Genomic DNA, 17,798 nt, shown 5'->3' with positions numbered 1-17,798 from the left:
CTATATTTAGTTACTACAGGATATTCCAATCAACATAATCTAACATAAAAGTTTCAACTATAGCAGTAAAAGAAGCATCCCTGAACACTTCTCTAGCACTGTGGCCAACTGCTGTGGAGCAGCTTACGCATGTGCTGTGAAATGTCCTTACTGGCAGGGTGGTCGCTTCCAACCAACTATTGGAATAGTCCCTGGTCCCTGCTAACTCCCAAACTGCACCTGTAAACCAGAAATGCAGCTAGCACAGGCAAAGTTTATGATTAGACTAATAAAAAATCCCTGGCATATGTAATAACCACATTCCAGTACCCAGCAACGTTCCCTGACACATTTAATTTTCTAGCATAGAGGCAAACAGCAGCACCGACTTCTACTTTTAATACCACATAGTATAGATTTCTTCAGTCTCTCTCCTTCATGTCTTGCTGAAACTCTTGATGTCGGTGGAGCTTTTGTATATTTACAGTTGATCTGAAGAATCTGACTAATCCTTATGAGCAACAGTTACACACATGCATGGAGAAAGCCAGGTTTATCTTCCTGGACATGCAGTCCCAGAGTCTTCACCATGTCTGAGGCTCATTGCCCAGTTCTGGTGTCACAGGTGAGCTGGCACGTAACAGTGATTTCTGAGCATGCTCTAACGAGAGGCAAAGAAAGCCAAAGCAATGCAAAGCCTACTGCTCTGGCTGTGATGCCACCCTTCCCACATAGTGCTAGGCCACATTCTACTGAGTGAGATGGGACCATCCCACCCTGCTATGCCAATCGTGCACTGGTATCCTCACCCCTTGGTTTGTAGCACAACAAAGCAAAGGACAGGGGGAGGTTTTTTTATAAAATAGTGCTGGATCATGTATGTGTGTGAAGATTATTTATTTAAGACCTGATGATTTTGGTCTGATTTAAGAGTAATTATCTATGTTATCACTGTTTGCCCTGTTGCCCTCGATTTACACACTGCCAAGCAACAGAGCAATTTAGCTTTGTAGGATCAGACAGACAGAATGCATGCAATGCAATTTGGCTAGAGGCTATGATAAGGGTACCTACAAGTTTGGTCAGTATGATCTTGAGAGGGAGTTGTCTGTTGATGTAAGCCAGCAAGGTGAAACAGGACTATTCTCAGACAGAGGTTCCTTTCCACTGTAGAAAGAAGAGAGTTGGGAATCTACCTAAACTACCAAGGCAGTCACTAACAGCGCAGTTTCACTATGACGCACTAAGATGCCAATCAACTTTCCATTTACACACCGCCCCCCCTCCGAAAGTCATCCAGAATCTCTACCAAACTGCTTCAAAGTTTCAAGCAAGTAAAGGATTAAGTGAGCTCAGCATTTGGGGTAGATATCAACAAAGGCTACTGAAGATACCAATACATATGGGTGGTGGCCTGTTAATTTATAGTAAAATGAATGTTTGGTTTTGATTAGGACTTACCCAACGTACATGCAAAATTAAAGAAAAACACTGCAGATGTTAAATCAAGTTAGCCTGACAATCCTTGCTGGCTGTCCACAGCAATGAAATGTCTTCCATTTAGGATATGCAATAAATTTAGGCAAACGCTCAACAAACACTCAAATGGAAAATGCAGGTAACTGTTGTCATTGGAGTGTTTACAGAGGTGTCACTGTAGACGAAATGAAGCATGAGCAAGGTAGTAAGGTAGTACGCTGCTGGGTTTCTCATATCATTATATATGCTGACTTTCATTTATATTGTATTCTGCATATTCTCCTCTTCTTTGCTGTTTATATAAAAAGACTGCAAGGAATGAGATGAAGCTGATGCAGTTGTCAGCTGGCTCCGGTTCTCCTCTTCCATCGGTGCAGCACTCCTGGCTGCTGGGGCATGCAGTCGGTGAGCGTCCAGCATCTCCAGCAAGAGATCATAGAGTGGAACTACATTTTTACACTTCATATTATACAGGTGCTCCATTCCTTTGTTGCTGTGGGTTGCAATGAAACAACAGTTAGTTACTTTTCAAGTATGCTATGGGGGAAAAAAAATCGGTTAATAATATTTATTAAGTTCATATAAATTCCACCTTGTACAAAACAACTAATTTGGTGCAGTTTCTGTATGCTCCTGCTGCAGTTAGCAGAAGGCACCTTCAACAAACATTTCACACTGCCCATAAGCAAGTTGCCTTCTAAAGGTGGCTCTTTTGCTCTCTTTTGCCTAGAAGGTAAACTAGAGCACATGGACTCCTAATTCAGGCACTGTGACTAAGTGGATGGGATGAATCTTGGCTTTCCCATAATAAAACCTGAAATAACAGATTTTTTTCCTAGGAAAAAACCTCAGGCAATTTATTTGCAAATGCTCACTTGTAATAGTATCCATTCACAAAACTATGGAAACAATAATTAACTGCACTGTGCATCTGGAACTTCCTTAATTGTACAAATTCTTCTTAAGGGAAAAAAAAAAAAAAAAAAAAGGGATTAACATGAAGACAAAGAAACTCCACAAAAATACAGAAGTAAAAAACGCACACACACACCCCCTTTGACTTTCTCCTGAAGACCTGTATATCAGCCCAGGAGGTAAAATCTGCATGTTTCAGCTTTAGTATCCGTGATGTGGTGCTTGCTCTAACTTTAATTTTATTAGCTGAAATAATGAGAATTAAAACCTGTGTAACATCTCTTGTCCCTTCGTGAAAATAGAATCTATACTGTATCCATACATACATATCCATACATACATATCCATACATACATATCCATACATACCAACTTGCCATGTTGGTAACACGCCAGAAACTACTTTAAGAGGTAATTACTTTTGGAGAGCAGTGACTGCTAACAAAGTGCCTCAGACACCTCACCTCTAGTTAGCAAAGGGCACAGTCCTCCAGATTGGGATTCAGTAGATCTGTGTTTATCCTCACCCATAAAATACACATAATGATCCAAATCTCTTTTCTAAAGTGATTTGCAGTCAAGCCACTTGTGAAAAGTGACTCCATAAAAGTGATAGTTTCGTTAAATCTTATCTTACAGGAGACTACAGTTTGCAGAGCCAGGCTACTGCTATGTTAGTTTTCTACTTGGTACTTTTCAAACAGAATACAAGATGCACATAACAATAAAAGTAAATATTGCTTACAGAACTATCAAACTATCAAAACAAGAACTGTCAAAACAAGAAGCAAAGGAAAAGAAAACTAGAAGAAACAAATGGGGAAAATGTTTACTCATTTCACACCATGATACAACATACACGTTCCATACATCTTTATGGAAAGCAGACCTTTGGTTTTCTTTGGGGTTTTTTTGTTACAGCTCTACACACAGTTTGCACTCCCACCTGTGAAGGAAAAGTGTGTGTGTGTGCATTTGCGAAACCTCCCTTGCATGGGCCAGTGAAAGAGGGATGACTGCATGATTGCTCTCACCTCATGTGTCTGATGTGAGAGAGGATGAGGAGGAGCTGAGCCAGTCGTCTGTGTTGCTGCTGCAGTGAAAGACCCGACTTAGCCATTAAGTGTATCAGAGTGTCTGTGATTTTGTCCAGAACACGGTGAATATAGTCTCTTTCTTCCAGAGATTTCAAGGTGCTGGAAAGAAAAGTGTACACACCTGGAGCAGGAAGGAGAAAGAAAAGAAAAAAAACACAGGCAAAAGTTACTTTGATGGAGTAGACTTGCCCAGGGTACGCCTCATGGCTGGCCCCTTCAGCTGTGTTAAAACATGGGAGATGACCATGTGCGAACCCTCCTGCTTACCAGCCAGGTCATTGGTTTGAATGACCCTGGAGCTTGGACCTGGTCACTGTGGGCAAAGCAGGAGGGGGCACATGGTGCCTCTTCCACACCCGAGTCCACCCAAGGTCTGGGCCTGAGGGCGGGCAGTGCCTGCAACCTGCAGCTAGCCCTACCCAAGGGCTGCATTCTTCTCAGTCACTTGTCTCCAAAACCTTGAGGACATGCTGTTGCCCCTTGAGACTTCTGCAATACTCACTGACCAGTCCAGGCCTTTGGCAGCTTTTGACATCTTTTCTGCTGTTTGGTGTTTGCTTTTTGGTGATTCGCTAGTCAATCAAGAACTGAATAATATATTACTACAAAACTTGTAAACAAAAGCAGGGTTATGTTTATGCACTTGCCTCAACAAAACCCTCTCACCTGAGCAAGAACCTTGAAAGGTGTGTTACTTCACCTGCAAACCTGACTGTCCTTTAAAAACCATGTCCAAAGCAACCTTTGTAAATTTAGCCATGTTACATTGCTTACTGCTGAAAGTGAGCAGCCTGAAGATTTGGACCAGAAGGAAATTTTTCCAGAGATCAAAACACCTTCAAACTCCCCCTTCCAACAGACCCTCTGTATCTCCTATAAAACGCTCTAACCCAGGCATAAGAGCTTTTGCCAGCAGTAATTCTTGGGTGCATGAAGCACATCAGCTTTCTAAATGGGAAATTCTAAACTATTTTGTACATTTTTAACTTGAATTTGTTCTAGGTGACAACACACAGCCAATGCGAATCAGGTTATAAAAGCATTGTGCTGCCAAAAAGCAGCTCTTGCATTCAGCACCAGTTTTTTTAATCCTCTGTACTGAGCCAATAACTCTGAACAGGTCGTATTACTCTAATCCAATCCTGAGGCAGCAAAAGCTTAAGATGTATGTATGCTAATACAATCAAACTGGCTTGACCACGGTGTGTTCACTGCCCTGTGTCTATAATGTACTTGACAAATCCTGTGCTTTAGCCCTTCTGCATCATCTCACAGAGCCAAGAAGAAATTTGGATTTTGTTCTTGGAAAAAATTGGTTTCTGGAATTACTTTTTGTTTCGCTTTTCTTTAAAGCATTATATATACAGCACAATATGCAATGCAGTTAGTGATATTAAGAAAAAAAGACTCACACACACACATAAACACTCACAGAGACTGACATGCATAAATAGCTTGTTTGTTCTGTTTGTAGCCTGGGGGCTATACGATCCGATTCGAAGATAAGAATATTTTGCCATGCATCTGGGCAGTCAGGGAAATAGAGATTTTCTTTACCGTCTTCTTGGCATACCTCACCTCACATCATCTTGGTTCTTCAAGGACCTGACACCTAGAACTACTGTAACCTGCAAGTAGATGTTATGACTTTGGGTCTTCTGTACTAAAAACAAATATAAATTTGTGTTTGTGAATGTCACTGTGAGAGAGGGAGCAAGTGAGCTTGAGAGACTGCTTTGAAAAACCGAAAGTGTAAGTCAAACACAGCACAATGTCTGAAAATCATCAGCTCTTAATTTTGATAATGAATATTGCTTCAAATTTGATACAGACGTAGTACAATGGCCTCTTTTCTCACAAAGCTTTTTATGATTATTATTTTTACTGAAATAAATTCAACAAAGAGAAACAGCTTCTGGGGCTTTCCTCAGTTGAATAACTCTGAACCACCCTCACATATGCCTACTGACAATACCAGGCCTTATAGCTTAGCAGGCACCTGTGGGGGCCAAGATTCTTAAATATTACTGACGAATCAGAGTCCATTAGAAGGAAATATTAGTGTCATAAGCCCACAGTGCCTCCAGAACAATTGACTTCAGCCAGAGGATGCTATTGTGCCCTTGTAGCAATACCTCTTAGTTTCATAACTTTGAAACCAACAAAAGAAAAAAAAATCTGTTAGGAGGAATTGTTTCTCATCTCGGTCTAGTCCAGAAGCTATTAAGAAGTATAAATCAAAAAAAGCACTCCCAAAAAAAGGTAAAGATTTCAGGCAATTGCCAGTCAACAACTGCCAAGAAAAATTACTCCTGGTTTTCCTTTCTGCCCGCCCAGTGATTGCTCCTACCCCAGGCCAATGAGCAGAAATTTCCCCAGAAGAAATTCCAGCTATCCATCACACAAATACACACACAAGCAGAGCTTTGGAACAAGATTGCAGAAAATTGTCTTAGCAAACTGAAATTTAACAGTCTCAAAGGTCTTTCCAAGCTCTGAAGCTGAAAGCAAGCCTAAATTAAATAGCTACCAGGTTGTTTTCCAGCTCTTTCTCTAGGTCAGTATTGTAAAACTAATAGGAGTGAGAACAGAGAAAGCACCACCCTGCAAACAAGTAAAGCCTATTGGTCCATGCTGTAACATAGAGCTATGCACGGAACAGGGTCCCTTGGGGACTGCAGTGCTACCGTGCCAGCTGTTCATGTATAGTGATATAATTTCATGTGTGTCATTATATATAGTGATATATTTTTGCATATTACTGTAGAGGAGAACGCTCTCTACATCTTTTCTGTCACAATAAACCCCAGTTTAAAATACCTTTACATTTAGAGTTCAGGCTTACAAAGCAATACCTAGGGCTCTTCTTCCTCTTCCACTGTGCCCCATTGCTCTGGATCTGTAGCAAACCAGGCTGAGCTATGAGCAAATTCAGCTCTGTACCACGCACTTGTGTAATCATCCAGATCCCAAAATAAATAAATAAATAAAAAGCACAATTTAACAGGAGCTGGAAAAATGAGGAGAAAAGAATAATGAAGAGTCACATGGAACAATGTATCAGGAGGTCTACAGGATGCGTAAAAACAGCTAAATCTTTCCATCTCCAGGGACTAACAAGTTAACTGATTTTGTAAATCAGCTGCTAAGGCAGCTGTGACCTACATCTTCAGATCCAAAATGATAAGCCTGTTGCTTTGCCACATAGCACCACTCCTCTTTTCAGATACACTCAAAAGTAAAACATCTGGCATCATGTTGCCCTTTCATGTTTCTAACACTTATTTCCAAATGTAACAGCCCCTTATTATTGAGCTGAATGTGTTTTTCAAAAATAAAATTTTCCTTTTTAGTCAAAAGATTTATTGCTGCAGCTTTAGAGGGGCACCTTCTGGTTTCTTATGCAGCTAGAGACAATGTTGTCCTTGTTGTTACAGACATGATGTTGCCTTGATATCTCAGGAAAAAAAATTGGAAGTAGCATAAATGTGTATTTTGCTTTATAAACAATACCTTCCATCTTTTCCACACACACTGAGCAAAACTAACAAAAAAATAATTTGCTTGCATTCTGCCCAAGACCACATGGAAAAGGAGTGTAAAGATATTAAACAGCCTTGAAAGATGTTAAAAAAATAAAAATAAAAATAAAAAATATCCAACAAAAGCAATAAACAGCAGTACCTCATGTGAAGAAACTAACAGATGTCCAAGGATTTAATAAAGAAATGTTTGTGTACACCCAGTGAATTAAACCCACACAAAGCTTCAGAATGCAAATGCAGACTGCTTTTAAGTATGAAATGTAGCATAATTAGTTCAATTTGTTTCATTAATCCACTTATTTAAACAATTTTGAGATCAGGTAGTTTAATCACATGCATATATAATACAGACAGCACAAGGGACAGAAATTCATTTTGTGTTTATCTGCTTTTTCTTTAGTAGAAGATTTGTGTATGTGTAATCATAGAAAAAAAAAAAATCGGGTTAAGGGAGGCTTGGAGGTCATCTAGTTCAACCTCCTGCTCAAATTGCGGTAACTTCAGGGTTAGGTCAGACTGCCCAGAGCTTTGTCCAGCTGAGTTTTGAATATCTCTGAGGGTGGAGATCCTGCCATCTTTCTGGCCAACCTGCTTCAGTGCTTAACCTCTCTCACTGGGAAGATTTTTTGTTCTGTTCATCTAATCAAGATCTCACTTGCTGTGGTTTATCTCCATTGCAGCTCATCCTTTCCTCTTGCACCTCTGAGAAGAGTCTGGCCCTGACTTCTCCATAAACTGTTTATCAGCTATCTGAAGACTGCAGTTAGACCCTCCCTTAGCCTTCCCTCTTCCAGGATGAACAAATCCAGCTGTCTCAGCCTCTCCTCATACATCGTGTACACTGTGTGCTTCAGAGCTCATAATATTTCACGTGATCCAACACTTTACCTAAAGGAGGCTGGCTATATTCTATAAAGACATGCATCTCCAGAAGACGTCTTAGAGTATCTATGCCAAATAACACTCACACAGCTACGCTACCCAAATTATGCTACCTAGTTATCTCTGTAATGCAGTGTAGCTTCCTAATTTGGGCATCTAAAGGATCTGACAGTCAGAAACTTGTGTCCGCATTCCCACCACCTAGTAGTTAGCTCCTCAGACAGTTAGAAAATCAGTTGGTTATAGGAATGTAAAAACTGAAATGAAAAATCAGATACCTTTACGCACAGAGATAATTAAAAGATATATAGACGTACATTCTGCGGCCATATACACATATACATTCAGTTTGCAGCATACGCAGATATACTGCAATAAGTGCAGTATGGAATCCAGAGTAATACATGATGCTCTGCATATCAACATTATAAATTGCTTTCATCATGAACCTGTAACAGCTCAACCGAAACCGTGCCCTCTGATCTATCACCATCAAGACTTTTGTAAAAATGCCAGACTTCTGAGCAGCTATAAACTTTCATTCAATGTAAAAAAACCCCACACTCAAAATCAGATCCCTCATCAGATCATCAGATCAGCTATGACCTTCTACCACGCAGAGCACCACTGGTTCAGACCTGCTGAATGTGAAATTTCAAGGAACGAAGATCTACTATCTCCTGGCCTCACTCAGTGGTCCCATCTCTCTTACATGCAGAAGAAAGTCTGCCTCTGATTATCACTGACTTCACTTGCCTTTTTTTTTTTTTTTTTTTCCACAAATTTCCCTCGGGGGATTTTCTGGATCAATACTAAATGCAGCAGTGGGACAAAAACTCTAAACAGTATGGCTTGAAGTCTTCATGCTCAAGATATGAACATCTAATTTGTTTTATTCAAACTTACACTTCTATTTTTTTTTTCTAATTTTAATTCAATATTTCTATAAATCAGTTACATATTCTACATTCATTTAAGAGGATAATTGCGGAGACGGGAGTTGGAGAATCCACAAAAGATTCAATATGAGTTATATCAGGAAACTCGTTTTATTGTGCAGATGCACCTTCTTATATAGCATAATTTTCCAAAGTCATCATGACTTGCAGTTTTTCATAAACTCTAATTGTGCTATACATACATCAGTCATCTGCTTCTACCTATCACTTTACTATTAATACTAATGCGTTCTGCCTCATACAGATGTTAGCTTCTAATTCTTCTATTCTGACCCTCAAGGCCAAAGCGTCCTTGAGGCCTACTATATTAGTTTAGACAAACTGTTCAACAGAGTTTTCCCTGTGCAGGCCCTCTAGCATTCCATGCCTGTTTTCAGCGAGCTACGCTCCTACAGATAGTTACATTTCAACATACTAGCTCAAAATCTGGGAGAGCATCAATTTTCAGGAAGAATATTTAACTCTAGAAAATATTCTGTTATAATTATCAGGACAATAAAGGAAAATAAAATGTTAAAGAGTAATTACAATTGTCACACCCTGGCATCCAAGATAAAAACAATAGCCCTTCATGTCTAATATACCAGGTGCTTGCCTCAGACGTCACTTTTTGGTAACTGGTGACAATCACAACAAAACCTGAACCACATTAATATCTCATAGAACATAAATGAAATATGTTATATTTGATTGTATAAATATATAAATTTACTTTAACCATTTTTATTATTTTTTTTTAGTAGAACAGAACCAAGTTTCCATAAACGAAGTGCCTAAAAAATAAAGCAAAGTCACTTGTGTTTAGAATCAGCCTTTGGTGGGAATTACCTGAATTCGTATTTCGTGCAACTTGGGCAAATGATCTGTTAGACCACCAGATAAAAAGGACATAGATCTTTCCACATGTATTTTGTCTAGAGGCTGATACCATCCGTGAGTTCAAACCCAACAGGCAAATAGGAGAACCAGCAGGTCAATCCTCAGGGTTGGGAAACAGACATCTTTAGTCATTAGGTAACAACTTAGCAGAGAACTGAGTCTGTAATTTTGACTTTGGTGACTACATTATTTTTTTTGACCGCTATCACTACTGTAAGAACACTGTGGGCCTCATTTCTGCATTTAAAAATAAATTGTCTGGAGTTTTTTCTTATTTTAAACAGAAAAGGATCCTCTAGTGTGCCACCAGATTCATGCAGAATTCAAATCAGCTAACCTTACATATTTATGTCGATACCTACACTTGTTATCTAGTCACCTATTTTTGAAGTATACTTCAGAATAGGATTTACAGCCCCAAAATACTTATTTCATCGACTATAAAGGGAGTGGAAGGTGATGGTATCAGTTTTAGATGCCTATATTTTAATATAAACAAAACTATGATAAACTTGGCCACTTTTTTTGCCATTATTTCCCTTTATCTTGCCATTGTCAAAAAAATAAGGTGTAAGTTTACAACTAAGCATTGTCTTTGGGTGCCCTAAGTGTGGCTCCAGCTGCTACCATGTCTTATAATCAGAGCTTTAATAAGACCTGCCAGCACCTAGTTCAGAACACTGCTCTGATCACCCTTCACGTAAGCTGCATTCATTGTATCAACTGCATTAATTTGCTGGGTCCCATCTACACCACCGAACAGATTTGCCCGCTTCCATCCCTGCCTGGTGGCTCTGCCTGCACCTGTGTTGACAGCTCCCTTTTGATTGCTGCTGTCTCAAAATAAAAACATCATTAGTAACAACAAGCAACATTGAACCCCATGAGGAAGCAACCACAATTACCCAAGTGACAAAGCACACCACTTACCAGAATTGAGCAGGATGATGGACTTAAGGCACACAAATTCCTCCCCTTGAAGGTTCATCATGCGAAACCGAGCAGCAGTAGCCAGCAGCATATCAAAGATTTCCACCATGCCCTCTACACACTTCCCTTGATTCCTGTGTGAATACCATCAAGGGGAACACATTCACAGCTTTAACCTGGTGCCAGCATGAGATATTCATCCCCCTGGATCATTCCCCTCCAATTTGATTTCATCAGTTCACTAGCTAGCACGTGACTTCCTCCTCTATGGCCATTTGGTATACATGTGATTACAAACGCATAGCTCCCAGTAGCCCACATAAAAAGAAGAAATAATTAAATACTATATTCCCCCCAAAAATGCCAATCTCATAAACTCATCACAAAGAGGGATTACTGTAGTGGAACATATGAGATTGACTGAACCAAATTTTTACATGGAGAACAAAAATTCATTTAAAAATACTTTTTTTTTTTTTTTTTTTTTTTTTGTGCTCTGCCTGTGTTACTTTTTTCCTTTTTATTTCATTTTTTTCCCCCTTTAACCGAAATAGTCCCAGTTCTTTGCATTTCTCCCTCCCTAATGTTTTGTACATGTTTCTACCTGGCCTTACAATCTGTTATGTTCCAACACCCTTCTCCCATTTTTCTTGTACCAGCATAATGCCTCCTTGAAGAATAAGCTTATTCATGAGCCCAAGGACTTACGAGACCAAAATCTGGCCTGTATGACTCAGTTTGATTAAAACTACTACTTCACTCCACAAACGAGATGTCTTTTTACATCACAGCATTAAACAAAGCTAAAGTTTGGGAAATCTCAAAATGTTCACTAGTAATGGCAATTAACCACCTCCCTCTGCTCATAATACCAGGTATTCTCACTCACTAATTTTCATCTTGTACACGCAACCTGCAGTTCAAGAAAAAATGCAGACTGTACTTACTATTTACGAAAATTTAGTCTGCAGATTTTCTGGTCATAGTATTTTAGATCATTTACATTTTTACTTTTTTTCCAAAAGCTACCTATTTTTACTTTTATTAGGACTTCCTGATTGAAATTTTAACATGTAAGACTTAATGAGTGATCAGATCTGTTTAAAAATATACTATTTCTTATATGTGGCTTTTATGAACAAAATTTTGAAGATCATTGCTATAGGAAAATGCAAAAGAAATTTCAAATGATCAGATGGCTTTTCCACTATTATTTGTAATGTAATGTGAACACGAATTGAGCATCTCCTAATCTCATTACAACAAAACCCACACTGACTACCAGCACAGACATACCTGCCTCTGTCCTCATACAGCTGTACCATTGAGACCCTGCAGCCAATGTCTAGACTCACACCAGACCCTCAGACACAGCAGTCACCTTCCTTTTCAACTACACCCTGAGAAAATACTTTGCACTTCTCAATCATAACTAAACCTAAAACTGAATCAAAGAAGGAGAGAGGGTATCTGTGAGCACTTGTACACCAACCTCCTTTCTAATTCAAATCCCTATTCAGCTTAATTGGGTGCTTGAACTTAAATCTACGTCTCCCTTATCCCAGAGCAGCACCTATAAGCCAGTGACTATCGCATGTGACAGAAGCTATTTCATCAGCTTTCAGAGATATTTAGACAAAGCAGGACATCATCAAGAAAATAAAGAGAAAGAATGCCTTAAAACAGCCAGTAGGTTCTTGGTTAAAATACAGTAATATTTGAAATATTTAGGGTCCCAAGCAAGTTTTCCAATCACTGTTACAACAACACATTCTCTGACTTTTCCATGATAAAGAGATAATCCAGCCCTGGGACTGAAAGCCACCTTTTAAAATGCCTTATGACAACTCATAAGGTGGAAAAGATATTTTGATAGCAATTAAGAATTATTCCTAGGTACTTTTTACAAAAATAGTTCAATGGACTGTAGTTTCCAAGATCAATATTCCAATCAAGATCCTCTTGCCGACAAGTACAACCTCTTGACAAAAATTTCTAGTCTTGCAACATGTAGTCCATGTGTCTAAATCTCCATGTGTGTCTATTCCCACCAACTGAACTCATATAGTAAATGATAAATAAAAATGATGTAAATTTAAGAAATTGTGAATACTTTCTAACCTTATTTGCTTTGCTATCTGCTGTGTGTGAAATACCAAGCTACTCCATAAAAAAAAAAAAGAAGAGTATCTCTTTAGGTAAAGTACTTTAGAAGAAGTTAGATACCTAGCCTTAGGTATTCATGTGTGCAAGCAAAAATTTAGAAATTTCTGGTTTATTTTCACAGTTAGGCAGCAAATTCAGCTTCACTTAAAACAATGGGAACTGCAGGAGCTTCATATCAGATGTTTTTATTATCTAGACTACAACACTGGTTTTCTTTGTTAACCAGAAAAACCTATCTGAAATAGGAATCTCCAGTTCTCCTGAATTGCCCTCTAACTTTCTAACATAAACTGATAGTATTATCATATCTTCACAGCTATATGTCCAGTTGATAGGAATGCCTATCTAGGAAGGCCTAGATAACTTCCTTGGAGGACAAATTAAGCAGTAGATTTGAAAATTATCCTTATCCCATCATCATGCTGTTGTCTTTCTTTACTCTCAGCTTAATTAAAACAAAACAATAAAAGCTTGTTTACTGCAAAGCATCAGACTGTATTCTCAGAAGAATCCTTAACACTTGGCTGTTGGGAAATGTTTAGGAAAGTTAAAGCATGTGAGTTCAAGGTCTTAAGTTACTGCATAAACATACTATGTGCATTAGCTTTAGTAGGTCTACAGAATCACAGCATCATCCATGCTGGAAGGCAACTCAGGATGTCTTTAGTCCAACCTCCCACTCAAAGCAGGGTCAGCTCACTCAAGGCTTTGTGCAAGTCTGGTCTTGAAAATCTCCAAGGATGGAGACTGCACAACCTCTCTCAGCTTAATTATTTTCATCATCATGATTTTTTTCTTCCCTGTATCTGGTCAGAACCTCCTCTGCCTCAGTTTATGACTTTTGTTCTCAGTCTGCCATCAGGCATCTTGATAACCTTCCTGAATATTTTAGGTTAGGCATGCTCAAAAGCCATCTCTTCTCCAGGCTGAACAAATCCACTTCTCTCAGCCACCAGGCATGTGCTCCCACCTTGGTGGCTCTCTACTAGGTTTACTGAAATTCATTAACAACTTTCTTGTAATGAGGGATGCTAACCTGGATGTGGTATTCCACATATGGTCTAATGAGTGCCAAATAAAAGTGGAATAATCACTTCCCTTGCTCTACTGACTACACGACCACTGACACAGCCCCAGATACCCTTGGCCTTCATTGCTGCCATTGTTGCAGTACTGGCACATGCACAGATTGCTGCTCACCAGCACCCTGGGTCCTTTCCAGCAGAGCTATTCCCCAGCTAGTTAGGCCCCAGCTTGAACAGCAGCAGTGGATGAAGTCCATCACAGGTGCAGACTTTGCATTTCTCCTGGCTGCGTTTCATAAGGTTCATGTCAGCCCATTTCTCCAGCCTGTTGAGGTCCATCTGTACAGCAGCTCTGTCCTCAAACATATCAAATGCACCCTCTACTTGAGTGTCATCTGCAGATTTGAAGATAGTGCACTCCATCTCCTCCTCCAGGTCATTGACAAAGACATTTAATAGGACATGTCTTAGGACAGAGTCCTGAGGAACTCCAACTGTAACCAGTATCAAGGTAGAATCTGAATCATTAACAAGAGACCTCGTAATTTTATCACAGAAGGCAATCAGGTCAGTCAAGCACAACGTACCCTATGTCTATACTAATTCACAGTCACCATCTTCTCTTTCCTGCTCACATAAACAACTTCTAAGAGAATGTGCTGTATGATTTTCCTCATAATAGAAATGATGCTGATTGGCCAACCTGTACTTCCCTGACTGTCTGTTTTTCTTCTTTTGGAGATGGGTGCAACATATGCCTTTCTCCAGTAGCTGAGGACGTCTCCTGGTCTCCACAGCCTTTCAAAGATGATAGAGAACAGCCTCGCAATGACATCATCCAACACTCTTGGATGCAGCCCATCCTATGGACTTGTTTGTGACAAGACTTCTTAAGAGATTCATGACTCAGTCCTCTTTTACTAACTCAATCCTCTCCTCCTTGAACCCTGTATGTAGGAATAAGAACCTAGATTTTATTTAAGTCTTGGAAAAACCCTAGGTATGAGGAATGCCTTTTACAGAAACAGAGGATGAAGTGACAGACTAGCAAACATTAACAGTGATGGGTGTTTAGGTGAGGGGAACAGAGACTCAGGATATTCTCAGCAAACTTTCCATACAAAAGGAAAAGCCCAAGTAGGCACAGATGCACCCATGAAAGCAAAGCCTGCCTGTGTATTTGTTGTCTCTCTGGCTTCTTTGATCACGGTACTTCATTTGATGACAAAGGACTGCCAAGAACAGATGGGATTCATCAGACCAGGAAAGGGAAGGTCATCTTCACAAATGGACTTAGTAACTTGGTGAGGAAGCCTCTAAACAAGGCTTGTCACAGGGTGTCTTCCTAAGCCCAAAGGTAAGTTAGGAAACAGGGGATGTACGATTGAGAGAAAACTGCAGGGACAACATTCAGATCCCCAGTTAGAAGGTGGGGGGGTATTCACAGACTTAACTCAAATGCCTGTGGTGTAACACAGAAGGAGAATTGGAAGTCTGTACACAGCCAGACAGCTGTGATGAGACTGGAAATGCTGAGGCTTGGTGGGATAGTGCACAGATTAGGTCAGATAGCGCATATTATTGGAGAATGATCATGGAGGAGTAAAACTTGATTAGGAAGGACAAGTATGGAAGAAGAGGGGGCGAACTTGAGCTCTACATAAAGGAAGACCTTGATTACACAGACCATAAGAAACTAGAACCACGTATGTCAGGAGACTCGGTGTACAGTCAGAAGAGAAATTAACACTGATGGGCGGGGATGGGGTGGTGGGCGGGGGGATTGTTACAAACTGCCCGACCAAGAGTATAAAGTGGACAAGTCTTTCTATAAATGACTCATAGAAGTCTCCCAATCACTGGTCTACAGTCTTGTGGAGGATTTCAACATGGATAGACTGCAATCATTCGCTGGAAGGTAAACATAGCATTGTGCAAGTAATCCAGGGAGTTTCTGGACTGTGTCAATGGTACCTTCCCAACACGAACAGCACAGTGGTCAACCAAGGGTAATGCTTTATTGACCCACTCCTCACAAACAGTGAGAAATTGCTGATGAATGTGGCCACAGATAGGAAATTGGGCTGCAGCAAACAAAAGATGTGATTGACCTCAGGATCTAGAGGCAGGCTGGGAAGGCAAACAACAGAACTTGACTTTGAATTTCAGAGGAAAAGACCACAGTTTATTTAGGAAATCACTAGGCAGAATATTTTTGGAGACATGATGGGGAAAAGTGTCAAGGGAACTAGACTATATTTTAAGGAAAACATTGAGAGCTCAGGAACAAGCCCACCCTATTGTAGAGGAAGACCAAGCATTTCAACAGAAGATCCACTTGGCTAAGCCAGAAGCCCTTTAGTGAACTAAAAGGCAAAAGCACATACAAGAAATAAAAAGAAAAGTAGGCAGCAAACAAGGCATACCAAAACACTGCTTGAGCAGGTATGCCTAAAACTAGTGAGGGACACAGAGATTGTACAAGTATAGCAGCAACAAATGGAATTTCAGTGAGAACAAAGAGTTGACAAATGGGGGAGAAAACCTGGTGACTGATTACATGGAATACACTGAAACACTCAACAGCTTTTCTCTTTTGTGTGTGTCAGATTTCACTGGCAAAGCCAACACAAGCATATTGACAGGATAGGGAATTACTTGGGGAATTAGTATTTACTCTAAAAAGTAATTCCAATCTTTGAAGCCAAATGGGGTTCATTTCAGGGTGCTGAAATAGTTGGTCAATGTATTCATTAGGCTACTATCACTTAGAAAAAATCATGGAAATTGAAAGAGGTCCATGACAAATAGTAGAAGCCTAACTCAACTTTGACAAAATCAAGGAGGATCCAGGAAACCAGATTGTGCTTGACCAACCTGATTGACTCTAAGAGGAGTTAGTTACATGATCAAAGGGAAGTTGGTGGGTGCAATATAATTCAAATGTAGTAAGGCTTCTGGTTTACAGCATTCTTATCTGTAAGCCAGGGAATTACAGGCTGAGCAAACAGACAGATACATAGGTGGAAAACAGGCTGAATCACCAGACCCAGAGTGTAGCAGTAAAGGCTCAACACCTAGTTTGTGGTAGGCGATAAGTACTCTAGAGGTTGACTCTGGAACCAGTGCTGTTTAATATATTTATCAATAATCTGGATGATGATAAAAAGTTGATCTTCACATTTGTGGATGATACTAAATTGAGGCTGGAGAAAGGTTGATACACCACACAGCGCTACCTCAATGCTAGAGGGACTCTGGAGGAGTGAACCAACAGAAACCTCACGAAGTTCAATAAGAAGTACAAAATTCTGCACTCAGGGCCAAATCAACCCGTACATCAATACAGGATGGAAAAACACCAGGAAGAATGTGTCCAGAAGAACATGACAAATTATGTTGCGCCCACACCTCTACTTGGTCCTGCTGAGGCTGTGCCTGTGTCCAGTTTCAGGCCCCTCAGCTCAAGAAGGATGTCGGATGTTTCCTCCTGTTGTGGAGATGATCGGAGGCACGCAGCGCCTTTCTGCTAAGAAGCAAAGTATGTAGGGGGTGGGGGGAAGACAAAAATGCAGTTACAGCTGCTTGAAGGGGCATTACAAACACGGTGTAACCCAGGTCTTCTCAGGAGCAGTGAATATTAAATGTTAAAGGCAACTAACTGCTGCAAACTACAGCTTGGAAGGTTAGTGCTGGATTGCAGGAGGGTGGTGCAACCCTGAAGCAGGTACCCAGAGAGGCTGTGTTTTCTCCATCCTTAGAGACTTTCAAGAAAGCTAGACAAAATCACAGCTGGCCTAAGCTGGTGTTGGCAATGATCTTGCTTCAAGAAGCACGTTGGGCAGAATGATCTGCAAGCAAAATTTTTGTTTCTAAAGAAAATTGTTGGAGAACTTCCTGAAAGAGTTTACTTTCAGGGGGGTACCAGTAGAAGAAAGGATTT

The 17,798-nt window shown here is 40.1% G+C and overlaps 1 protein-coding gene across 1 annotated transcript in view; it reads right to left on the bottom strand.

The window, feature by feature from the left end:
* Positions 1–1,696: 1,696 nt before the first annotated feature.
* ESR1 (estrogen receptor 1) overlaps positions 1,697–17,798 on the bottom strand; it is a 112,286-nt gene continuing 96,184 nt past the window's right edge. The window contains 4 exon segments of the mRNA XM_086461105.1: positions 1,697–1,737; positions 1,740–1,951; positions 3,407–3,590; positions 10,665–10,798. Of these exon segments, the coding sequence (XP_086317231.1) occupies positions 1,697–1,737; positions 1,740–1,951; positions 3,407–3,590; positions 10,665–10,798 (571 nt within the window).

This window comes from Leptosomus discolor, chromosome 2 (genome assembly GCF_034619465.1).
Source record: "Leptosomus discolor isolate bLepDis1 chromosome 2, bLepDis1.hap2, whole genome shotgun sequence".
Lineage (NCBI taxonomy): Eukaryota > Metazoa > Chordata > Aves > Leptosomiformes > Leptosomidae > Leptosomus > Leptosomus discolor.
Note: the sequence above shows the minus strand (reverse complement) of the source record. Positions and strands in the feature narration are given on the sequence as shown.